Source organism: Propithecus coquereli, unplaced genomic scaffold (genome assembly GCF_000956105.1).
Source record: "Propithecus coquereli isolate 6110/MARCELLA unplaced genomic scaffold, Pcoq_1.0 Scaffold77, whole genome shotgun sequence".
Classification (NCBI taxonomy): Eukaryota; Metazoa; Chordata; class Mammalia; order Primates; family Indriidae; genus Propithecus; species Propithecus coquereli.
The window spans coordinates 4,065,684-4,092,416 of NW_012153840.1; the positions used below are offsets into that span (position 1 = coordinate 4,065,684).

Consider the following 26,733-nt stretch of genomic DNA (forward strand, 5'->3'; position numbering starts at 1 on the left):
TGATCAAGCAGCTACTATGATATTTTGAGGCACAGATGATACTTAAAAAGAAAGTGGCCCTGGAGCCTTCTGCACATTGTGGTGAGTCCACCAAGCGACACGACGCCCTGGGCCGGGCAAGAGGCTGCTTGTCTGTTTTCCATCGTGTAGTGACCAGGCCCAGGGGTGTGGGGTGGGGTGGGATGGACACCGGCCTGGCTAGTCCCTCCAGCGGGCGGAGAAAAGCAGCTATGGTTGGGTGGTGACATGAGTCGGCCAGCAGGTTGGGACAGAGAATTGGGATGGTCTTGGATGTCTCCTTATCTGATTTCCCATCATCCTACTCATTTTACTTTTCTCAGAGAGGAGCTGTGTATTTGAGGCAGCAAGAGAATCAGTAGAAATTATAACAAAGTCTTAGACATCACTGGCTAAATACCAATGTAAAAAGAAATGGGGCACTCAAGGAGCCAAGGGCAGAGCCTGCTTCCTCCAAAGCTTGGATTTTTCCCTGGTGAGAACCAGGAAACCATGTCAAAAGCCTGTGAAACCTCCTCACCAGGCCTGGCCCTGGGGCCACAGGGCACCGGAGAGCAGAGAGATGGAGAGGCTGGCGGGTGGCCCTCTCGCCTCCGACCCAGCCCCACCCCACTAGTCTTTGGATCCATTATAACACCTGCCTCTTCCTAGGCGCGAATGTTAAAGCGAGCAGTTGTGCAATCATGGGAGATGGGCAACTATTTAAAGAGCTGATTAAAATTAGCAAGGAGTTGGGAGGAGGGCATGTGAGCACCTCCCTGGAGTCCTCCTGGAGCACCAGCCCAAGGGGCGGCCCTCAACTAGCTTCCTGCAGTCAGACCCGAGAATTCCAGGTGCTGCTGGGACCCAAATCAGACCTCTTTAGCAATACTCCTTACTTCAACAAAGAAATTTCAAGTGACTTCATTCTAGAAAGAGACAGAAGGCTCACTGACACACATAATCAACCCTTCTGAGCGTCTCAACTTTAAGAGATCATGATCTCAGGCAGTGGGTTACTGATGACAAGAACCACAAGGCAAACTTGTGGGGGTGCAGGGAGGGAGACTGGTGAGGAAGATGGCGAGGAGTTGACACTTGGCTCTCAGAGCCTGTGGGGGCCGCAGGAGCTGATCCAGCCACGACTACCACCCAGCAAGAAACACACAAACAACCTAAACCCACCCAGCCCTGCAAAAGCCAAGTTTCAATTCTGCAATCCACTAACTGGAGTTCAGTGAAGACTATCCAAACCTTGGAGTTCAAGACGACTAATGCTTGAAAACACTACTTAGCTAAAGCCCTTGTGCTAAAGCTCCCTTCTTTCCTCTCGGAATGAACACGAACATGAACACACACACAGACACACACACACCACACATACACATGGGAAGGAAGGAGGGAAGGGAGAGGAAAGGGGGAAGTGGGTGGGAGACAGGGAGAGAGATTAGCTTCATTTGTGTCTTGGAAGGATTTGGGTGAGTTATAAACACCAAAACCTTCTGCACATCCACTGATCCTCTGAGTCATCCCAGACTTGGCTACATGTGGTAAGGTTGTAGAAATTGATTAGTTTTATTAAAATAAAAATGTAGAAATCCCAAGGTGAGTCATTCATTCTAAAGTAAAGCCCCCCCACACACTTTTTTCTTTCCATATTTGCATATTCCTTACAGAAAAGCAAAACCACCAGAAACAAGGCTCAGGAAGAGAGGGCACTCGAACTAGGCCTTGCTGCTGGCTGGAATTTAAAACCAAGGACAAGAGATGCTTTGGCCAAATCTTGGTTCCACGAAAAGTTTATAAACACTTTTTTTTTTTTTTTTCAGGCTGGAGCAATCATCAGCCTCCTACGTAGCTGGGACTACAGGCGTGCACCACCAAACCCAACTAATCTTTTTTTTTTTTTTTTAAACACTGGTTTTTAATACTCCTATTTCATTCCCTTTTCTGGAATTCTCTCCCTCTTCCTTTTTGTCCTGGGATCACCATCTCTGTGTCCCCTAGGGCTGTGGAGCTGTGATGCCAGCATGTGGCTTTATTAAAAAGAAAATAGTCCCAGGACCTTGTCCTTTGTTGTTGCCCAGGAAGGAGAACATTCTTATTGTGGGTTTTTGATTTGTTACAATAGTTCAATGGGATTTTTTTTCCCTTTTAAATCAACAGAGCCTACCAATGTTTCAAACCTCTAATAATAACCCAAGAAAAACTTACAATGCTGATTTCTGTGTGTGTGGTAATGGAACACAATTTTTCCTCTAAGTTTGGCAAGACTAGTCAGGAGAAAGTCAAATAGATAGATAACTTAAAAAATAACCTGTGATAATATAAGAACTATCTATAAAATGAACATGAGAAATGTAAGGTGTGCTACCAAGCCACTCTCCTAGGGTCTTCTGAAGGGTCAGCTCTGGTTGGAATACTTTGGCTCACAGCTCCAGCCTGGATAACCGAAGGTTTCAAAGGCATCACTCTTGAATATTCAATCCACTTTACTTTACTTTGAATACTTTAGTTTCCAAAACTAAGACATAACATTCTTCAATTTTTAAGAATGCCTTTCTATAGAGAGTACCCTGAATTAGACGTATAGAATTAGTGCAATAGAAGATCCAATATAATTTTATATTACTTTACAGTTAACAAACCTTTACACACGACGGGCCCTGTGCAGAAACACTCCTATGTATTTACAAACACATAGTTGTACATATATACATGTTAACAAAATACAGGGCAATCTAAAAATTAGATTCATCTCAGTACATTTTTTTTACGTTATTCAACCAATACCTTTTAAAAATTACTTCCCCATAATCTAAAGTAACTCCCTGCCCCGCAAATGAATATGGTTTCTATTTGAATTTTTCCCCATGAGGATTTACTTTCCCTCATTCCTTGACATCTTCCCCCAAACCTTATTCTGGTTTTGCCTCTAATTTAATACCAGAGTGCGGGCCTGTTCCTTCCTCCTGGCTGGCTTGCATGTGTGTCCGGGAGTATTTCTCCAGCAGCTGGGACTTCTCAGGAGTCCAGCTCCAACTGCTCTTGATTTTCACTGAGTCTTAACATAAGTTGCTGTTCGTAGTAAAGGCTCTTTGCATAGTTTATTTCTTGTGATAACTTGACAGCGAGGACCTCAGATTTCACATGGACCTGAGAGGAGAACAGAATGAGTAACCGCCCCCGAGGCGGGGAGACGGAATGGAACCCGAGCCCACGGCAACTGCAACTCACCCAGGCCGCAGCGCCAGTGCGGCTGCGTGTCAGAACGGCAGAGGTACCACTTAGATAAATATAGGTTCCCAAGGGAAAAGTCCGGGGTGGAATCTGTTTTTTAAACAAAATCCCCAGGTGACCGTGCAGCCAACCCATAATCCCTTGAGATTGGGGACCCCCATAACTGAGACGCAGTTTCAGTCCTGAGGAGGTAGGACCTGCGGAGGGAAGACTGAGAGCGAGAATAAAGGACCGCACTGCGGATTCAGCTCGAGGGTGGCCGTGGTCAAAGAAGAAGGAGGAATCAGCAAGCAGATTCCTCTAGGCCTTTCTCACCAAGAAGGCTTCGCTGCCCACCTGCCTGCAAAGGCGCAGCAATGTTATCAGGCAAGGCTGCCCACCATGCACAGGAACTTGGAGAAATACTCACACTTTGGGTGTTAACTCTGTTAATCAACCAGCCCTAACTCCAGCCAGTGACCCCAGGGGAGCCGCATAAGCGAAGGAAACCCAAGTGCATTCTTGGGCAGGGGAAAGTCAAAGGACTCCTGAAGAGAGAGGCCCAAAGAGGCTGCTATTTCTGATCTGCAGAAAGACCACAGACAGGCAGGCCCTTTGAATGACACATCTTTCTTGACTAGAGGCTGGAAAAGCCTGGCATACCAGGTGAGAACACGCAGGACTAACACCGGAGTGTCAGGACAAGCCGCCGAGTCCGACCGTGGCTAGAGATGGGTGGGTTTCCTCAACCCTGCTCCTGCCTCGCAACAGCACAGCAAGGGGCTCTGCGGTCCAGACGGCCAGCTCTGGAGCGGGACACCTGCTTTGAACCCCAGCTCCTTCCAGGGTCTGCACTCAGCGGACAGACTGCACACAGCAAGCCCTTTGGGAATGTTAGTTATTAATAGGAGCCTTATTATTTAAAAGTCCTCATAATACCTTGTCTCCTTTGGAGGCACAGCATAACTTTTATTTACAGATATTTATCGAGCATGCTAGATACTGCTTCTTTGTGCAGAACCAAAAGTTATGGTTTCCACTGTTATAGGAGAAACAATAGAGAAGCCAGTGTGCGCTCTGGCACCTTCTTAGATTGAATGCTCTGAAGAATCACGTTTCGGGAATAAAAACCCCTGCGTATCATGCTGGTTGTTCCTCACCACCAACTAGAGTAAGTACTGCTGCCCCCACTGTATTGACGGGTAACCGAGGCATGGATGTTGAGTAACTTGCCTGGGGTCAGGAGCAGGCTGGCTGAGGGGCAGCACCACCCCGTTACCATGGCCTGAGCCCCTCCTGTGTCCAGACTGAGAAACAGTGGCCCTGGATGAGCAACAGCCCAGCCCAGCCTTCAAAATGAGACCCTGCTGGAAAGAGGGAAGCGCAGAGGCCTTCAGAGACCTTCCACCTCCGAACCCCGCACGCGCCACCCAGCAGTGCTGACGACAGGCCAGTGGACTCACCATTGGCTTCTGGTGGGAGGGGCCTGGGATGGACACACCACTGCTCGTGCTCACGGCTTTCTTGGTCACCTGCACATACACCTTCCCGTGGTCTTTGGAGACAAGGCAGTGGTAGAGATCATCGTATTTGACTTCTAGGAAAATGGCCTCTCGGTCCACGTAGTCTCCACTCTTCAGGAAGTAAACGGCTTTGGAGGAGATGAGCACACAGTAGCTGTCGATGTTCTCCACGGCTATGAAGCTGCAAGGAAGAGAGAACACGGGAGTGGCACCCAGGGCTTCTCCTCACGTCAGGCGGAGGCCCACTGTGGGCTGAGCAGGAATCCAGGCCCCCGCCTCACTGCACCTCCATCCAGGTGGCCTCATCACTTCGAGCCTCTGTTTCCTCATTTGTAAATCAGGAGTAAAACTGACCCGGCCGCAAGAGCTACTGTGAGGCCCACATGTACAGCACTCAGCACCCTTCCGTGGGCTGCTCAGTCAATGCTAGCCAGCGATGGCGTCCAGCAGTTTCAATAACAGAAACAATTTCACATCCTGAAATTGTATCTTGTGCGGTGGTTTTTTTTGGTGAGTGTTTTTAGAAAGATTAAGGCTTAGAGAAAATTATAACAATGTTTTCTTGGACAAAATAGAAAGAAAACAATACTGCCTTTAAATGTTCAACTGAAGTAGCAGCGGAGAAGGTTCACTGCCGAGCAGAGCGAGGCAGACACTAGGAGGCAGAAGACACGGGCCGGGGCCACGAGTACTGAAGGGAAAAGGCGAATTAAACGGGGTTCCCAAATTGCACGGCGCGAGGAGACGGCACCACGTCGCAGTGTGTGATGCCTGCGTCCGCTTCCGCCCTCTCAACGCTCTACTGAGAGGTCGCCCAGTCTCCGCTCAACACCTCCAGCGAAAGGGAACTCAGGAGACCACTCTATGTTCAGAAAACTCTAATAGTCAGAAAATGCTTTCGTAGGTAAAGCTGTAATCTTCATTTTCTAAACTTTTAGTCATTATTTTTAGGAGCTTTAGGGTCATTCAGAAAAAAACCTCTTCCATGGAGCTCACAGATTTAAAGTGGGAATTTATGCATGTCAAACCTCTCTGTTCAGCTACTGAATGAAGAGTAGTGAACCTTGGAAACGGCGGTGACAGCTCCCCCAAGCCTGGCTGCCTCCCCTGCATCTTGTGACAGCTTTTCACAATGGGCTGCAGCGTCAAGGGACAGCAGCAGAGGACGGATGGCGGCAGGAATAATAAGAACTGACGCTAGACTAGCTGCCGAGCTCTGGTTGCCAAACTATAGCTGCTCAGAGCCAAGGCTCCACCTAGACTGTTCTGGAACCTGGGTCCAGGGCAGCATTGTTCCCAGGTCAGCAGTTGCAAAATCCTCCAACAGAGGCAGAAACCTGTGGGGCTGGGGGCGGCTTGCCTGCTGGGGACAGGCTGCTTTCTCTTCAGGCCTGAGCAGCTGCTGGGCCCTGGCTCACTCCTGTGTCCATGCAGGACACACACCCTGCTCTCTCAGCCTCTCTAAATGCCCCCCAGCCTGAGGATTCATGGTTCCAACTTCTCCAAGAAGAGTCCCCTAAATACTCTAACCCCCGCCCACTTTTGAGTGCTTAAATGTGGTGGCCTCCCCAAGTGCTGCCCAATACTGACTTGTTTCTTCTGTGTGTCCTGGAGAAGTCTCTCGGCTCTCTGAGTTGGAAGCCCCATAAGAGAGAGGGACACACTTAAATCCCCATGTCTCCCTGAACACCCCACTGAGTCGGCCACCCCCAAAGTACGCAGTAAGTACGCCTTGTTCCAGCTGCCATTTTAATTACAGCCTCCCATGACAAAAATTGGAGTTTATTGTTCTATTCTAACTGGTTGGCAACGCCAAGAATGTAGACTTGTAAACTCCTAATGCCAAAATTAGAAAGACCCAGCAGCTTTTAGTGTTCAGGCCACTTAGCACAGACTTTCTCACATCCCAAACCGAGCAGTATCAAGGGCAGCTGAATGGAATCTGCAAGAGCTGGTCCAGGGGAAGGAAGGAGGGCATGGAGACAGAAAGACAGACGGACAGAGATGAAATGCACCCTGACACAGAGAGGGAGTGCCATGGCGCCAGCCAGAATGTGCTGGGACACCAGCTGAAACCCCAAAGCGGCCTGTGCGGGGCGGGGGGAGGGGGGCGGCGGGTAGTGGGTGGGGATGGTGCACAGCCACTGAGTTGGAGACTCCAAAGTTGGCCACCGTGATTGGGGTGACAGGAATGTGTCACAGGAAAAATCCAACTGAGATTTAAGGTGCTTTCCCCTAGGCCAGCACCCTTGCCCCCTGGCCCCACCCCACATGGCACCCGCTGTAGCTGAGGTTCACACACGGCCAGTGGAAAGGGCGGAGGGCTTTCCATTCAGGCGGCTGCTGCCACGCCCGAGCCGGGCACCGAAGTTACTAGTGCACTTTCCACACTGAACACCCCTTTCCAAGATGCCACAGCTGCTGCAGGTCCTCCCTCAGGTCTGAGCAACTTCTGGAGGAAGGGCGCTGTAGCCGGGATGCCCTCCGGAACAGTAGGGGACTCAGTGAGGGAGAACAGGCCGAGCAGCAGGGAAAGCCCGCCCGGCTGGGCAACGGGGCCAAGGCAGTTGCTTTCTGTGTGGTTTCTGCTGGTTTCTTCATCTCTCTCATGGAGATGGTAACGTCCGCCAGCTTTCTTCACAAGGTCAGTACAAAGGTCAAAAGAATTCACGGCCATTCAGAAACATCAGCAGGGGAGACCAGCTCTGCAAATCTACAGATCTCTATTCTCTAAGTCCAGGGGAGGGGGCCCAGCTACTGATAATAACATTATTTTTGGACATTTGCATGAAATTTCCTAAAGTCTTTTCAAATCAAAAGCAGATCACAGCCACGGGTATGACTGAGAGAAGGAGAAAGGGGGATATGAGGCCACTGCTGGAGCTGAGCGGTAACCCCAGGGGCTCGTTGGCCACCAGCTGTGTCTCCATCCCCTCCTGCTGCTTCCCTGGCACTCCCGCCACCAACCACCAAGGCTTTGGGTTTCTTCATCATCCTTATTAATTTTTACTGTTTTACAAAATCTGGAAACCACATCAAAGAATAATTAAAACAGCTCCAAGACTAGTCCCCTATCTAATGGAGGCCGGTCCCAGACTTCTTGCTCTGTGAGAGAGGAACCCAAAGTCAGGGTGACAAGAGAGCGTGGCAAGAGCAGAACACTCTTCCCCTCTCCCCATCCCCTCCCGGCCCCCGTCCCTTTTTCTAAAGCCACAGGCCACTTCTTGCCCTTCCAGGCCTAGTTCCCCACAGGCTTTCACTTGCTTCACTTGAGAGGTCCGGGTCACGACTGGCACTCTGCTCTGAAGTCTTGACCAGGGCTCCCCACTCGTCATCCCTGTCTAGCCAAGCCTCACACGGGGACTGCTGCTGGCCCAAGAATGAGTGACTATAGGAAAACCTCGTGGGATGACACAGAGGAAGAGAGCCACTGTGGTCTCAGGTGGATCCTGAGTACATGCCTTCTGTTCTTGGATCTATGACTAACTTAGAGGGAGGAAGAATGGAAAAATGTGGCCAGAAACACAAAGCATCTGGATAAGCTTTATCCCTCAAATATGAGAACTAGAGAAGTCACCCCATGTTCTGTTGGCATGTTTTAGGTTGCTGTAGATACTATAATTGACTCTATTAAAAAATAGGATTTTGGCCAGGCACGGTGGCTCACACCTGTAATCCTAGCACTCTGGGAGGCCAAGGTGGGAGGATCGCTTGAGGTCAGGAGTTCGAGACCAGCCTGAGCAAGAGCGAGACACCGTCTCTACAAAAAAATAGAAAAATTAGCCAGGCGTGGTGGTGCGCGCCTATAGTCTCAGCTACTCAGGAGGCTGAGGCAGGAACATTGCTTGAGCCCAGGAGTTTGAGGTTGCTGTGAGCTATGATGATGCCACTATACTCTAGTCCGACCAACAGAGTGAGACCCTGTCTCAAAAAAAAAAACAAAACAAAACAAAACAAATTTTTAGACAGTGTTTTAACTTCGGAGTTAAAGAGAGAAAAAGGACACTCCGGCCTAGGGGATCAGCATCAGAGAGTTTATTCTGAGAGAAGGGACGGCTGCAGCACACGGCTTACATCTTCCACGATGACAGGCGCTAGAAGTGGGTGAATCTGGCAAGACTCAATGCCACGGAAGTCGAATCCACTATTACTAACAATATCCACAAACCGCAAACCACGGGGGTGTTCTCAAAACACCAGCACCATTATCAACAATAGCCTCAGGCCTCTCCCTCTGTGGCAGGTGATAGTGTTCTCCCCAAGTCACATGGCAGACTCGCATGGGAGCCAGCCGTCCTGGTGCCGGTCTGCTCTGCCTCTCGCTAGCCACGTGGCTTTGCTCAGAGCTTCTCTGCCTGGTGTGTAGAACAAGGATCAACACGTCTACTCTGCTGGGCTAGTCTACGTGATGATTAGAGCTAATCGATGAGCCCAACACAGAAGAGACCCTCAACTGATGGTGGCCCTGGTTATTTCTTCCTTCTGTTGAGAACAGATGCCAAGTGACCCTGATCCTGTGGGGACGACCCTCTTCTCACAAATCTACGTATCCTTTCATCAGCAGGTCAGAGAAATGGTTGTCCCTCTAATGGGCCATGTGGAAAATAGGTTCAGGACCAAGTTCTCTCAGAGGGAGAGAAATCTTCCAAGTAACTGTTTCATCTACCCTATCTGGTTTTTTTCTCAACTACCCTATTTGATTTCTTTCTTTTTCTCCCACTCTTTAATTTTTTTGCTCTATTAAATTTATTTATAAATCTTATCCTACTCCTTTTAGAGTCATTTCACAATCAGAAATGTTCTGAGTCGTCTTACTGCAGGAGCAGGGCTACCAGAACAGGCTCTACCTCCAGGTGTCACCCCCACCAGGTCCACCTGTGACCCCTGACTGTGTCTGAGCCTGGTGTCACTCTGAGTGCCAGACCCTCTGCAGAACACCTCCATATGCATGTCCCACAAGTGTCGCACACCTGGCATGTCCACGGCTGAGCTCCTTCTTCCCCAATCCTCTCATCAGCACCCCCATCTCAGCTGACGATGTCCCCACGACCCAAAGAGGTGACCCTCCACCTCACTCAGATTCCAAATCCACTCAGTCTACTGAGCCCACTGATGTGACCTCCTAAATACCTCTCCAATCTGTCCCCTTCTATTCATCGTTACGGCCACCGTGTGTTCAGGCCTCTCCACTGTCACCTGGATTACTCCAAGGGCCTCCTAACTGGATTCCTCCCTCCAGCCTCTCCAAACTGATTAATTTCTCTGTTGCCATTAGGCTTCATTTTTAACGTGTAATTCTGAGTGGGATCCCCTTCTTCAAAATCTCACCTCTGCCTACCGGAGAGGTGAGCTCCTTAGCATGACCATTAGTGTCAGGCTTCAGAGCCTGGCCTCAGAACCCCCTTCCCAGCTCTCCGACACCTACTCCTTCCCTCCCACACACGTGCTGCTGCCATGCTTGGCCAATCTGAATTCTCTGGACATGCCATGAGCTCTTCCGCCCAGGCCTCTGGCCAGTACTGATCTCTGTGCACACGGCCTTTCTTCCTTCTCTCCTTGGCACATTGCTCCTCCTCCCACAAGGTCAGGTCAATCATCCACACGCTTCTCAGCGAAGCTGTGCCTCAGCTTTCCAGGCATAAAATAATCATTTCCTGTCTGCAGGCCCATAACGTGTTGCTCATACTTCTACTTTAGCAGCAAGTTATAGGTAGTTGGGCTGCTAGACCGTGAACTTGTTGAGGATATAGCAAATTTCCTACTCATCCTGGCACATAGTAGGATTCAATAAATCTATGTATTAGGGAGTCTCAGCAAATAATGGTGAAATTACATCGTAAGGTGCAGTGGAATTTGCCAGTACACCTGCAACTTTGGATGCTAGACATATTTTACCCAGTAGTAAAGTGCAAAAATTCTCTTGGAACTCTTGATTTAACTTATTAAAGATTTAGCAAGCTATTAACTTTTATCAGAGTAGCTGAGTAATCTGCCAAATGAAAGTTTTAATTCAGTGGCATATCAAAGAATGCTCAATTCCCTATGTGTCAATAGTAATTAATAGATTATTTCCTGGTTTAGAAAATGGAAGCTAATTAATTCTATTCCATTCCTCAAAGGACTAGCCTTTTGTTTTTGTTTTGAGACTATGTTACTATAACGTACATTAGAATCACCATTACAGCGCATGCTCCAATAAAATTTTCCTGATTTCTCTCTCCCTCTTTATGCAGTTTCTCAAGAACAGACAAGATACAAAATATCATAAACAACATGTTTACAAAGGAGAAGAAAAGAGACTTTTACTTTTGACTTTATTTTCTTCTGTACTCTTGAATTTGCTAACTATATGCATGAGTTTATTTCATTAAAAAAAGGAAGGACTTATCTGGCTGGTGGGTGTATAGGCTATTTTTTTTTTCCTTTTTATACTTCTCTGTATTAAAAAAAATCTCATAAATGTTACTTTCTAAAATGACATTTAGACTGGGCATGGTGGCTCACACCTGTAATCCTAGCACTTTTTGGGAGGCTGAAGCTGGAGAGCTGCTTGATGTCAGGAGTTTGAGACCAGCCTAGGCAACATAGAGAGACCTCATTTACATAAAAAATAATTAGCTGGGTGTGGTGGCACATGCCTGTAGTCCCAACTACTTGGGAGGCTGAGGAGGGAGTACTGCTTGAGCCCAGGAGTTTGAGGCTGCAGTGAACTAAGATGACACCACTGCACTCCAGCCTGGGCGACAGAGCAACACCCTGTCTCAAAAACAAATAAATAAAATTATATTTAAACAATATAATCAAATTGTCAAATTCTAGAACACACCATGTGAGAGCACCTTCCTAGGTCATGTGGGTCACTTATGAGCATCTTTTCTGAAAAGGTAAGAGCCACCCTGGTGCTTTTACAAACCTAGATAATGTACCTTTATCTATGATGACGTATCAGAAATAAAATAAGTACTTTTCTAAAAAATGAAAACAAGTTTCTAGCTACAAATTAGACACTAATTAGAAAGAAAAATTAATTTAATTATATAGGATAAATTTTACCTTAACATTATCTTAACCTAGGATCCTATTTCAAAACCAAAACTGAGAAAAATGGGAAGCAATGACTATTCTGCAAATACCAGAGAAATATTTGATTAATTTGAAACTGAAGCTGGCCAGACCCGAAATCATATGTCATTAACTGTCTTTTTAATGCTAATTAATTAAATAAAACAAAACTATTAAATGCAACTTGATCTGGGAGAACAAAGTTGAAGTCACCATGGCACCAGGGACTTTGTGGGGTTTTCACTCCATCAGGAAGTAATTACACAATATTTTCCAGAAGTGAAACAGTGAGTCTAAGTGGAAAAAAATGTGGAAACATTTAGTTAGAACAGTAGAGCAAGGTATTAAAGACCCTTTTAAGGGGTTAACTCTGAAGGGAAATATGCAAATAATTAGGTCTTTAAACATGTTTTTAATTACAAATCTAGGATAAAAGTCAGAGGTATAATTTGGTGCTCGTGTGCTTTTCCTGAATACGCCTTTCTTGCAAAGTGATGAGTGTAATGTTCACATCACTGTGAAGGCCCAGGCCGACAACTGAGGACACTTCAGAGAGGCATTTGCCGGATTCCCTGATGCCTTCTTCCTTGCACTCTTAGGAAGGCCACGGTCACGTGCCCCCTTCAACATTCATTGGCAAGATTTAACCCCCATCTTGGGTGGAGACACATGGTTTTTATCTTTAAAGTCAAAATTAATTAATGCCAGTATCTTTTCCTACTTCATATGAATTTCAAGAGTTTTATGAAATCTATTTTACTCATTTCATTTTGTTCCAGTTTCCAGCTCTCCCTGATTATTTTCAGTGTAGATATCTCAGTGGGAGCAAGCCTATGTGGGCTGTACTATGCAATTGCTCCCTTGTGTTTTTGGCATGTCTTCATTGCAAATGAATTTATAGAGGACCAGAGATGGTTTGACTTTAGGGGAGTTGGGGAGGAAATCAAAAATACAACATATAATAATTTATAATCTCAAACTTTGACCTGAAAAAAACCCCAAATAACTGAAAAGTGGACACGTATTAATACAAATGCTAAACTGCAGCTATCCAGCTATATTTATTGAGTGCCTATTATATGCCAGGCACTGTTCTAGGTGCTGAGGATGCTTCAGTGAATGGAACAGACAAAAATCCCAGCCCTCATGGGACTGCCATTCTAGTAGACTCTGAACCAGTCCTGTTAGACCTGAGAAATAACTCTCTGGACCTCCAATCCAAAAGCCAAAAGTTCCATCTGCAAAGTGGTACCAAATGCAGCCATGGCACCAAATCTGCACTCCAAGGAAGATAGGAATATAAAGTTCTCCCTGGAGTGAACTGCATGGGGACTCTGGGCTGAGGCTAGACTGAAACAGCAGAACCTATTAGTGACACCTGCTATGGACTGAGGCACCCTCCCACCCCCATATGTGAAAGCCCCATCCCCGTTGTGACCATTTGGTGTAAGGAAATAATTACGGTTGACTGAGGTCAAAAGGTTAGGGCCCTGAAGCGACAAGATTAGTGTCCTTATAAGAGACACCCAAGAGTGCCCTCTCTCCCTGCGCCATGTGAGGACACAGTGAGAAGGTGGCCGTCTGCAAACTAGGAAGAGAACCCTAATCAGGAACAGAATCGGCTAGTACCTTCATCTGGGACTTCCCAGCCTCCGGAATTGTAAGAAAACAAATTTCTGTTGTTTAAGCTACCTAGTCTTTGTTATTTTGTTGTGGCATCCCAAGCAGACTAAGACAACGAAATACAACTCCATTATCAAGAGACTTTCCAATAACACCACAGGGGTTTTGGGTTATACGAGATACATCTAGGAAGATGCCATTCTATTTAGCAAGCAATAAATGAATGCTGGATTTGATTTCTGATATCCCCAAATACAGCTACAAAAATATGAGATGAAGTCTACCTAGTACGGTCTCCAACAGTGATACTGAAAACTATCCTGAATTGACCTGTACTTCAAATGCTGCTCTACCAACCAAAAAGTACTCACAGTGCTCAGAATCGCTCCCCTCTCCCGCAGCCTGCTTTACCTTTTTTTTTTTTTTTTCCCTGAGACACAGTCTCACTCTGTCACCCCAGCTAGAGTGCCGTGGAGTCAGCCTAGCTCACAGCAACCTCAAACTCCTGGGCTCAAGTGATCCTCCTGCCTCAGCCTCCCGACTAGCTGGGACTACAGGCACCCACCACCACGCCAGGCTAATTTTTTCTGTTCCTAATAGAGATGTGGTCTCACTCTTGCTCACGCTGGTCTCCAACTCCTGATCTCAAACAATGCTCCTGCCTCAGCCTCCCAGAGTGCTAGGATTACAGGCGTGACCCACCATGCCCACCCCAGCCTGCTTTACTTTAACAGAAATAAATAAGCATTAAAAGAAATAAACTATCATTTTGCTACTCACTAGACATAACCAACTGCTTTCTCTGAGCTAGTAGTTCTAATACCTATTCAGGTTATAGAGCATTTTTATGATATAAGGGTCTTTGCAAACTATCCTAACATAGTGATATATTTAATTTTACCACATTGACTAGATATAATTTCACCAAATGAAGATATGACAAGGACCCAGGTATATAAGGCTTCATATTTAAAAAGAAACAAAATAGTCTTAAGAAAATCACATTTCCAAAGTGTTCAACTACTAGCTGTTTGCTATTCATCTGTTTTGTTTTGCTAGCATTCTGCAACAAACAATAAAATCTCAAAGTTTAAGAAAATTTCAAAGGGAAAAAAAGCCCTGAAAATTGAGAACATTTTATCCATTATCTTCGCTCTCTAAACTAACTAGAAAGAGACTACCATTTTCTAGGAACTAAACACTAGGGTCTGGCTATAGAACACAGTTTGAGAACCACTCCTTTCAGCAAAAGGCTGTTTACAAGTAGTTATATCTAAATCTACGAAACAACTGGGGCAAGGAATCCTTGGACCAGTTCCAAGGTCTGAGAGTCATGATGATAACTTGGATCAGATGGAAATTTCGCAGATTCAAAGATAGAAAAGACAACTCAGTGGACCAACAGGGCCAGTTCTCCAGGGCGCCAACTTACAATTCGTCTTGTATATTGTCCGTGAGTTTGAAGAGCTGCTCTTGCCCTTCTGCCTGGCTCTCAGAATAGCGAGGAAGCAGCCCCTGGGGCCCCGTGCAGCAACGTGGCTTCCGAACCCTCTGTGCTTGAGTCCTAGATGAGTAAGTGGACAAAAAGCAAAGAGGTTAAATGTTAAGGTTAAAATGATTTCCTTTCCTCACCTAAAATAAAAGTACTACTTAATACAAGACATACTCTAAATTTGGTGAACAGAATTAAACTACAGTATTGCCTGTGAATGCACTATAAGATCCTGGTTAGGAAAAAAAGACATTTTATAATATAGACATCTGCAATTGAATGTTTATGGCAGTACAATTCAATTGCACAGATGTAGAAATAACCCAAGTGCCCATCAATATATGAGTAGATTAATAAAATGTGGTATACGTATACCACGGAGTACTACATAAAAAACAACGGTGGGCCGGGCATGGTGGCTCACGCCTGTAATCCTAGCACTCTGGGAGGCTGAGGCGGGTGGATCGTTTGAGCTCAGGAGTTCGAGACCAGCCTGAGCAAGAGCGAGACCCCGTCTCTACTAAAAATAGAAAGAAATTAGCTGGACAACTAAAAATAGAAAAAATTAGCCGGGCATGGTGGCACGTGCCTGTAGTCCCAGCTACTCGGGAGGCTGAGGCAGAAGGATCACTTGAGCCCAGGAGTTTGAGGTTGCTGTGAGCTAGGCTGATGCCATGGCACTCTAGCCTGGGCAACAAAGTAAGACTCCGTCTCAAAAAAAAAACAAACAAAAAACAATGGTGATCTAGCACCTCTTATATTATTCTGGATAGAGCTGGAGCCCATACTTCAAAATGAAGTATCACAAGAATGGATAAAAAAGCACCACACGTACTCACCATCAAATTGGTACTAACCGATCAACACTTAGGTGCTCATGAAAGTAATATTCATCGGGTGCTGGGCAGGTGGGAGTGGGGTGGAGGGGATGGGTAAACTCATAGCTAATGGGTGAGGAGCACACTGTCTGGGGGATGGGCACACTTGTAGCTCTGGCTTGGGCGATGCAAAGGCAATATATGCAACCAAAATGTTTGTACCCCCATAATATTCTGAAATTTAAAAAAAGAAAAAAAATAAATAAATTGAAAAAAAAAGATAGTGGTTAAAGGTTCCCATAATTCTTTGAATCCTGCTGCTACCATTTTCAAGCTATGTGATCATGGATGAGTCAGTTAACTTCCTTAACTCTCAGTTTCAGTTTTCTCTGTGAAACAGGATGATGATGCCTACCTTATAGGACTGATCAAGTAAAATAATGCCTGTCCAGCCTGTGCTGGACAAAACATGGGCTCTCCACCAATGGCGGCTCTCATTGTTCTTGCTAGATTCTACTGGTCACACCCTGCTTTTCTAAGAATCTCTTCAGGAGAGCCATCCTTGGATTTGCAGTGGGTCCAGAAGAAGACTGACGGACCTTGGGTATTTAGTAGGAACACACCAAGCTTCTAGACTTCTAAGATGAGTTCAGTTGCTTGGGTAAAGGGTGAGGGACATGGTAATCATGTGAGGGGAAGAAATGCTCCCTGGACCAGTCCCAGGCCACAGTCTGGGACTCTGCAGCGGCTCTAACTCATGCCGCTTAGCTGTCGGTTGCCCAGAGGAATCTGCTTTGCTATGGCTTTCAGAGTAGGCTGATGTTGTCTTTTTCCGCAAACCATATACAGAGTAATTGATAAGTACTTTTTGGTGTTTTCCTAGAAACAGGAGTCCATATTTGTCTTGGAAAGGCTGTGCATATTTCAGATGACTGATAAGAATGTACTGGGTCTGTCCTCGGCCTTGTACTTGCTGTACTTTTTATTATTTGTTCCTGGAGCCCAGTGAAGCAAAACACCCCTCTCCAGACATATCTAAAAGAGAGGAATAGGCTCACACACTGAATCAGCACTTCAGAGCCATAAACAGTAGTGTAGAGACTTACTTAGAAGGGCAAAAAGTGCCCTGGTGGGCAAATCGGATTAGTTATATGAACAGAAACAATCAGACACTCGCCACAGGCCATGTAAAAGGGGAGCTGCAAAGCTGGGATAATCGTAAAGTGCTCCTGAACCCAGGCCAACATTCAGTACATCAGGCCTTGATGTCTGAAGGACAGCCCATACCCAGGTGAGGTTTGGCATGTACTGGAAAGCCAGAAATCCACTGATAATTGTTCAAAAGTCCAGTTACAAGGATGATATAAAGTGACTGTAAGGAAGTTTCAAAGCTCTGCACTGAAAAGGGAAAGGGTAAAAACCCAGTTTTATTTCTATCATATACTCGCAAACTCCTACTGTGCCTAGTCTCAGTTCCTCCTTCAAGACGAAGGCCTACTGTCGGCTATTTAGAGGTCACCTACAGATCGAAAGAAAGTAGGAAGTGCAGTACAGGGAGCCACTGCTGACCCATCAGCGGAGAAGCTCGACGTCTGCTGTTTTAGGGATTCTGGCAACACTGCAGGCAAGGGGCTCGGTGCATTCTCCAGGTGGCAGAGCCCTGTTCAAGTTTCCCTGTCTAGTGAAACACCTGCTCTCATTCCAAACACAGCCCAAACAAGCTGGTAAGTATCCTTTCCCCAAGGAGTCCTACTATTCCTTCACTCAGGGGGCTTCTGGAAGAGGTTCGGGCTATTATAGCAGAAGCCCAAAGGCCCCTCCAAGAGGAATATGGCACAGTCTGCTCCTCATCACCTCCCAACGTAAGCTTTGAGTCTATCTCCTCTCACTACATCTTCCCCAATCTATTGGGAGGCCAGTATGCTCAACTTCAACATATATCCCAAATCCAACCATTTCTCCATCTCTGTCATAACTAACAAATAATCTCTGGATCTATAATGTATTGTTACAATAGCCTCATAACTTATTCTCTCTACTCCACCCTTGTCCAATCTCCTCACGGCCATGAGAATGGTCCTTTCAAAATATAAGTTAGATCAAGTCGGTCGTCTGCTCAAAACACATGTGCTTCACATCTCACTTGTATAAATATATTTACTTATTGCTCCACTCCCCATCTGCAATGTAAGCTCCATAAGAAGAGAGATTTTGTTTCATTCATTGCTATTCTGGGATCTAAAAGAGTGCTGGTTTATGGTACCAGAGCAGAAGAATTAGTTGAATAAATGAATGAACACATTTGTGGGTGCGGGATGGTATAAGGGCCATTACTTGAAAAAGAAAGATGACATACAGACTTTGGTGGACAGTTTGAAGACTAGAGACTTTGAGCTCTGAAAGCCAACAATCAATGTTAAGGCACAGGCCGGGCGCGGTGGCTCACGCCTGTAATCCTAGCACTCTGGGAGGCCGAGGCGGGCGGATCGTTCTGAGTTCAGGAGTTCAAGACCAGCCTGAGCAAGAGCGAGACCCTGTCTCTACCAAAAAATGGAAAGAAATTAATTGGACAGCTAAAAATATATGTAGAAAAAATTAGCCGGGCATGGTGGTGCGTGCCTGTGGTCCCAGCTACTCAGGAGGCTGAGACAGTAGGATTGCTTGAGCCCAGGAGTTTGAGGTTGCTGTGAGCTAGGCTGACGCCACGGCACTCGCCCCAGGCAAGAGAGTGAGACTCTGTCTCAAAAAAAAAAAAAAAAATGTTAAGGCACAGTGAGAGCCAGCTAGAATCCCCGTTTCCTGACAGAAAGGTCAAGGGTGTCTCTGGTCCATAGAGAGAAACAAAGAAAGGGGCATGAGGGCAACTGACGTGCAACTGACATCTCTGCTGATATAGTCCTTTTTCTCACAGGGAACAATCTTTTCAATAGTACACAAAACACGCTACCAAGTAGGAGAAAACTTAAGTCCTAAGTTCCTCTGGTGGGATCCAAGGAAGCCAAAGAAACCAAGGAAAGGTGGCTGTTTCTGGGCCTGAGCTCTTGGAAATTACATCTCATGACAACTAGAGGATAACTGAGAATGTAAGTAAATGTGCCCCATCTTATCCCATTGCCAAATAGCTTTCTAGGAACAGTTATTTCTTGACTCAGTGGCCTCCCTCACACCCTTCCCCAAATTTTGCTGATCCAACCTCACCTCCCTCTATTCCCAATACATTATCATCTAACTTGCAAATTACAAACTCACTGAAACATCAGAGAATGCGAAAGCAGAGTAGCTCCCTTGTGGGTATACACTGCCTATTTGTTATGTTTCTTTTCTTATCTGTCTTCCTAACAGGCTGCAAACTCTTTGCCCATTTCCAAGGTCCTCACTTTTTGATCAAACGAGGATCAAGGGCAAGACTGGATACGGTATCCAACAGTGCTGACTGCAGGAGCTCAATGTGCCATTCGAGGCTCATTCCTCACATCAACATAGAAGCAAAGCAAGTTAAATTTTACCCTGAAAGGAAACATCTTCTGTTATAGTCTTATAAATATAAGGATTACTTCCAGAAGGGGTGATTTAGACATACTCTTACTAAAAGCAGAAAGCTGGATTAAAGGAATTCTCCCCACATTCCTTATTACCTTATCATCGTCGGTGCCTGAAAAACTACTCTATTTTCTCTGAAACTCAACTAAAATTTTAACTTCTTAGGTCCAAGTTGGTAGGCTATAGGTGGGGGGAGAGAGAGTGGTATTTAAAGTGACTGTGCTTGAACAAATTTAGTCTCAAACTTAATCAAAAGAATTATTTAAAAAGACAAGCTAGCAAACCTCACGAGCCAGCAGAAAGTCTGAAGTGATATTCCTCAGTGCAGGCCACCGTGTGATGGAACGGTTTTCTCCATATATTGACATGGCACTATAAATCTAAATAACCCTTTGGAACTAGTATAACTGTATGCAATAGCAATCCCAAATTTGTTCATGCTCTGTGACTCAGTAATACAGCCTGTCCACTTTTAAATGCCTTTGATGTATTTTCCAGGGAACCTATTGAGCACCGGGAGGGAAAGGACTCTAGTCCTATTTTTTTTAAACTGGACTCATCCTTATCCTTAGTTCAGGGCCCGCTATCAGCATTGGGCTCTCTTTATTTATCTGAAACAAATAAACACCTGTGAAACCACCATCCCCAGCACAAACACTCCGTCGGTGATCACGGGACTCCATCTGTATGGTGTTCTGCCACCCCAAACCCCTGTTCCTCTTCTGCCTAAGACAGCCACTGTTCTGAAGCTTGTGGTTATCATTCCTGTGCTTATCTTTTTTATGTAGTCTTATCACATTTCAAAGTATGCTTGGGCACATTCTTGTTATATTCTTTGGGTTTAGTTGTTTTGGGCTTTTGAATAAAGAATGTCACTGTCATATTGCTAAGATTCAGCTGTTACTTTGTGTGCAGCTCTAACTCATTCATTGTGTCTGCTTTATTAATATTCCATTATATGACCATTCCATGATTTATCCATCTTCCTGTTGATGGCATGTGGGTTATTTCCAGGTTTTGCTATTACAAACGATGCTGCTATGAACATTCCTATACATGTCTCCTGGTGAACATTGGGAATATATCTAGGAGGCGTTTGCAGGATCATAGGGTATAAATGTTTACCTAACAAGATAATTCAAACTGTTTTCAAAGTGTTGAACTGTTTTTATACTCCCACCAACAATGCGTTTAAGAGGCCCTAGCAATCTATAGTCTTTCCAACACCTGGTATTGTCTAGGATAGCATTGTCCAATACATAGCCACTAACCATGTGTGGTTACTGAGCACTTGAAATGTGGCCAGTGTAACTAAAAACCTGAATTCTAAATTTAATTTACATTAATATAAATTTAAATTGTGTCTTGGACAGCAATGGTCTAGACTCTTAAATCTCTGCTGCTCAAATGGGTATAAAATGGCATCTTACTGTTTTTTCATTCCCATCTTCTCCTTTCAACCTAAAGCATAATGGTATCCATTAAAAAGAAAAGTGGAGTAGCTCTAGACCCTGTCATTGGCACTGGAGCAGAAAGATCAACGTCTAAACTACCCTGGCCTACCACCGTCGTACCAGCCTGTGGCCTCCCCCGGGGGCTGTGTTCCTTTCCCCGTGGCCAGTGTCAAGATGTGCTGCTACGTGGGCAGGGTTTGGTGCTACAATCCTGGGGATAATGGAGCACTAGACAGGAGGTGGCAAAACCCCACCCACTCACGTCTCATTAGTTGACAGCATCTCCTAGGAACCGGCACTCAGCAGCAGGGAAGGGCCTGTTCAGTGCACAGGCAGCAGCTCTGCCTCCGCAAACCTTTGTCTGGCCAAAGGTCTGCGGAGTATTTAATTGCTGCCAGCTGGGGCTTGTCGGCCATGTTAAGCCCTCAGCTGCTGTGGTTTATAAATTTCACAGTGTATAGAAAGAAACAGTCCTTCCAGTCAACCAGCTAATCCAGAATGTCAGCACCAAACGAACTTGAGCTTTGAACTCCATGAAAACGTCAGGGAGTCGGCTGTATGGCAGGGAGGACTCTCCCCCCAAGGAAGGGGCTGCCGATGCAGTGGCTGATACACTGCAGATACCCACCCAGTGAGAGCAGTTAATGCAGAGTAAGTCTGTATCTGGCCATTGCTATCTGACGTACACTAGAGGCCCAACACCAAAGATCAGAGTAGTAAAAACAATTCATGTCACTTTCTTTAAGCAACAATAAATCCAAACAAGGTGACACAGGAGATCTAACCAATTCCACTTGGTTGATCTTGCCTTTCAGCCTGAGGGTCAATGGTTGGCCAGTCATTATTTGTTCTTAGCTTATATGATGAGTAACTATGTCATAGTTGTATTAGTTGAAGACAGATGCTGTGCACACATACACACACCCCTGTACAGCTGAAGATACTCGTTGGTTGAGAAGCCTGTCATGGCCAATGTCTGTCAACCAAGTGATATTCAAAAACAATCAGTAAATGAGTAAAAGGTGTGTGTCAGACACACGACACCCTCACATAACAGAATGTTTATTCAATCGATGACTGCCATCTTCCTTAAGAGTTGTGTGTACTGACCTCAACAAAGTGATGGATTGTGCTTGCATTTGCTTTATGTATGTGTCCAAGACTTTTGCTTTAATTATCTTACTGATATATACTGTGCTCAACTGAGCGCAAACAATTAGACTGAGAACAGAAGGTCAGCCCTGACTACCTCTTCAAACACTGTTAACTGATAACAGCTACAAGATACCAGGGTTTGATTGAATGGCTCAATCAAATATTTGTCACTTCTCTAAAAGAAACCCAAAAGTCCATCTAAACAGTACTCTCTGCCCTGGAGTAGATGAATTGGTTAAAACTCCCTCTGACAGCCACAGCAATATAGTGTCTGGAACGCTAAGACGACTTCCATGCCATGGGTTGCGTCTGATCTCTGACCTGTAGACCTCTCCTCTCTGCTACATGCATCTACTTTCAAAGACTAAATGGAAAAGTATTTCTTCTCCCCACATTTTACTCCTTTGCGCTCCTTTCAGTGCAAACTATAATCAGACAAGATTCTATTAGACGATGAAAACCTCTAAAGTTTGGCTCAATTTACATGAGAAATTCTTTCCCATAGTTCCAAGACAAACTGAAACCCATCTTCTAGAACCTACTCAAAGACAGTATCCAATCCATAGGTTTAATAATAACTACAGAGCTCTGGCTGCATTAAATCTTGAATCAAGAAAATTGTACCAAGAACCTACTAGGACAATTCAGATTTTGGACACAAGGAAAATAGGTTGGGCAGGAGGAAACCCTATGTCAGTGGAGACTGGATCGTAGATGAAATTACTGATCAAGGAGACAAAGGTAGCCAGAAACATGAGACTGCTCCGAGTCCTGAGAATGGCTGGGGCCTCCTCCGTACTCCACCCCCACCCCGTGTAGTGACCCTTTCCTGAGCTGTCATATGCATAGGCCAGTGCTAGGCCCTGAGGAAGACGAGGATGACTTGAACAGAGAATTTACTGGAGTTTAATGGAGGAGATAAACAAAAACAGGCAATTATAACACAGCTGGGGAGCACTAAGATAGCGGCAGTATAATACAATGGCTGAGAGGACAGCTCTGGAACCAGGCTGAGTGGGTTTGAATCCCAGTTCTGCCATTTACAAACTGTAACCTTGGGCAAGTTATGTACTCTCTTGGAGCCTTGGTTTCCTAATCTGTAAAATGGAGGTAATAAGGGTTTGTTGTGAGGAGTAAATAAGTCAATATTTAAATACGTAAATAAATAAGCACAATACATGTATAGTGCATAGAACAGTGCCTGGTATATAACAAGCACTCAAAAGGCTACCTATTATTTTTGCTAGTTCGTTCTAATAAGAGGGTGCCATGGGTACACACGGCGGGCCCTAACCTAGCTTAGGTGGTGGGGCCCAAGATGGGCCAGGGCACAACGTCCAACCTCTCACACTGTTTTTCTACTGGGGAGGCTCACTGCTTCTAACTGTAGTATTTTCCTTTTCCTCTTGCTTTCTTGTTAACATTCTACTCACCTCTCCCTAGAGTTCTGAAGTCATACGTGTAACGACACATAAAATCCCACGTTGTACTGCTGCCACTAAAGATGTGGGAAAGAGGCTGATTCACGAAATCATTAGAAATTGTATTAATATTGTTAGGTTTTTAGTAATTTGACATCCATCAGCAGGGACAACACTTCCTGGGCTGGGCTTTCCCCCATCGGTGGGATTCACACCTAACTTGTTTATAGGGGTCAAGGCTTCCCATAATCTAACACATGTTTTGGGGACCCCATGATATTGCAACTGTGACAGCTGGTAGGACTAATGCCAACAGATATGCCTGTTGAGATTTAAACTCTAAGACAAAAACACTCCAGATTTTTTTTTTCTTAGTCAACTGCCGCAGGGGTGAGACTACCTGTTAATTAGGCCGGGTGGGAAGGGGCAAGGCAGGCTCTCTTTATAACGAATTCCAATCAAATGGATAATGTTACAGTGAGTGTAGAGCCTAACAGCCTTGGATTTCCTAAAGTGCCGTAACTTTTGCATGCTTTCTGGGATTGCTTTGCTTTGATAAAATAATAGTAGACAACTTATAAAGAGATTTGCAACTTTCAACATCATTATAAGAACGAAGCACTTCACAAATGCAAGGTTTATTTGTGTTCTATGTATAACATTCTGAATCAGAGTGTGTGGTGCTTATTGGAATCTCTCAAGTCATGGCCAAATTCCTTGTTAACCTGTCACCTCTAATGCCAATCCCAAGATATGTCACATGGGCCAAAATACCCAATTTCTGATAAACTTGATTTTGTGGCTATTAAATATAAATGCCAATGATAACAAGCTGGTTAAACTAAATAAACTAGGTATTTTTAAATTCATTTCTGGCAAATAATTACATAATTTCTTTCTTTTAATGTGAAAGTTATCTATCTTTTCCCAAAGGTTGATCTCTTTTAAGAGAAGAGGTGAAATTTAGGAGCGAGGTACTACAGAGATGAACAAAGGGCTTTGAAAAAAGACAAACATAGACTGAAATCCCAGTCCAGTCACTTACTAACTGGGTGACACAGAATAAGTTACCTAGATGGCTCTCAGCCTCAGTTTCCTTATCAACAAATGAGAATGTGATACCTACTTGGTGATAATGTTGAGATAAAATATGAAAAGAGCACAGCACAGTAGGCACATAGTAGGTACTCATAAAAGTTAACTGTCTCCTTCCCTCCAACCCTATTCAGAACGATTGGGTGCCATTTCAATTTAAAATACCAAAATGCAACACTGCAGTATTTAAAACTTTACCTTGACAGAGCCCTATGGGGGAAAGATTTATTGAATGTGTCAAACTGATTCACGGGGAGCACATCAAGTGCTGGGTACGTAGGTGTTTTCTAAAGGAACAAGTGCGTAAAGTGCTCACTCACCTGACCTACTCCATCCATTCCCATTGCCTTATGGAACTTTCTAAGAAGAGCTAGAGCTCATCAACCTAGCAGTTCAATTAATTATACCAGCTATCAAATTCTTAGAATTGGAATTAGTAAAGTTTTAGAATCTTAACACTAACAAAATTCCTCATAGCAGGGGTTTTCAAAAAAATTTTTCAGTGGTAAAACACTTTCTCTAAATCAAGTCTGTAAGATAATCTTAATCATACAACTGCTGAAAATGGAGCTCCCCTAACTGAAGCGGGTGAGGCAGCGTGTCCTTGGCATCCCCTCTACCCCAGAAAGCCCCCAGGCACCATGGGGATGCTACAGCCCCCTCTGGGGGGAACCTGCTTTCTGATTTGTTTGCTTTGTCAAGACCACCTGTTCACTCAGCCTGGAGGATATAAATACATCCTTCTACTGTCAAACAGAGGTGGAGGGTGAGGTGGAAAAGGAAAAAGAGGAGACGAGAAGATGCTTCAAAAAGTACTGAGATTAACAGTTCACAAAAATGAAAGCTTATGTACAGTGGCCACACTCACACATTAAACAGGGTCTGTTTCAGGTCCCGCAGTTAGACTTTAAGTGGTCGAGGGAGAAAGAGACCCTGGGAGGGACAAAGGGCAGCCAGTGACACACCCTCCTTCCATCCACTAATCTCTTCCAGGGAGGGGGCTCTTGTTCTTAACCTAAGCCATGGCCTGGCTAAGTGTTGCATGGGAGCTACGTGGAGCCAGGGATTTTTGTCTCTTCTACACATTGTTGCACCTCAGCACTTAGAATAGCACCTGGCACCGAGGGGGTTCTCAATACATATGTGATAAATGAATAGACCAACGGCCACAAGACTGTCAGAGCTAAAGCAGGAGGGCCAAAGCTGCTGCTTCTGAAGCCAGGGGGAGTGAAAAAGGGATAGTCTGTAGTGGAACTCCTCCTCCGAGTCTGAGCCAGAGAAAGGCTCAGTGTTGGTAACAACCCAGGAACCCCTGGAGCACAGGAATGCTGATCATTCCATCGTGGAGGGACACTAGAAAGTAACTGACCTGGGTCACATCCTCCCAGAGGGCAACTGGAGAGCTGCCCGGTGGCCTTGGGGGAACGTGCACCGTCTGTACTTTTCCAGGAAGGAAAAGAACAGTGGGGCTTGGAACCCTGGCAACTACTCAGGGCTCTGGCTCCCTATGGATAGTTGACAGTCAGCACTTAACAGCTCAGAACCTTCTGACCAAGGGATCGAGTCTCTGTACTAGCTCAAATCCCAAGGAGAACTCTCTTCAAAGGATTTTCACTGCGTGGCTTTCATTATTTCAGGCCCAAGTTTTAGGTTCTTTTGACCTAGAAACATGAAAGAATCAACCAGTCACCTACTCTTCTTCATCTTCCTTCTGACCAGTTGGTGCTTTTTTATTGTTTACCCTCAAATTTAACCTATGGCTGAGCTTTCTCAGAAGCCAAAGCCACCTCTAGCCAAATCTGCCTCTCTTGAAACCAGAGACGGCACCTTCCCTTTGAACTTGTGTCAAACTGGCTCTGGCCTGTCATTCTGATACCCTCGAGTACCTCGGATTTTTCGGGCAAAAGAAGAAACTTTTCTTTGTTCTGACTCTTGCCATAGTGCCTGGGTATAAAACCATAGCAGGAATGAGACAAGGGAATGTCCACGTGTTGGAATGAGGATCGGGTTCAATGGTGTCCCTTCTCTGTGAACAGGAAGAAGAACATGAGCTGGCAGCTCAGTGATACCCTCCAGTGCCTCTACAAGGAGTTCGCCTGGAGCCGTGACGTTTCACCTGGTGACAAAAGATTATTTTTTATTTGGTGATAAGAAGGTCAAGCTGCCTTTTAATTAAGTGCCACCAGTGTTAACATGAATTGAACTGATTGTCATACTCCATCAACCCTTGGCAAACTGGTTTGTTTGGTCTGGACAGCAAACAACATTCCACACTACTGGATTTTTTCTCCCAGATCCCCTGCGGCCCCATCATCCCCCAAACCTTCTTAAAAA

General features: G+C 45.2%; 1 protein-coding gene across 1 annotated transcript in view; it reads right to left on the bottom strand.

Moving 5' to 3' along the window:
* Nucleotides 1-2,157: 2,157 nt before the first annotated feature.
* The window catches only part of VPS13D (vacuolar protein sorting 13 homolog D (S. cerevisiae)), a 237,909-nt gene continuing 213,333 nt past the window's right edge, over nucleotides 2,158-26,733 (bottom strand). The window contains exons 66-68 of the mRNA XM_012662492.1: nucleotides 14,857-14,988; nucleotides 4,680-4,920; nucleotides 2,158-3,153 (exon numbers count right to left, since the gene is read on the bottom strand). Coding sequence (XP_012517946.1) covers nucleotides 3,022-3,153; nucleotides 4,680-4,920; nucleotides 14,857-14,988 — 505 coding nt within the window. The 3' untranslated portion in view covers nucleotides 2,158-3,021. The remainder of the gene's footprint in view (nucleotides 3,154-4,679; nucleotides 4,921-14,856; nucleotides 14,989-26,733) is intronic.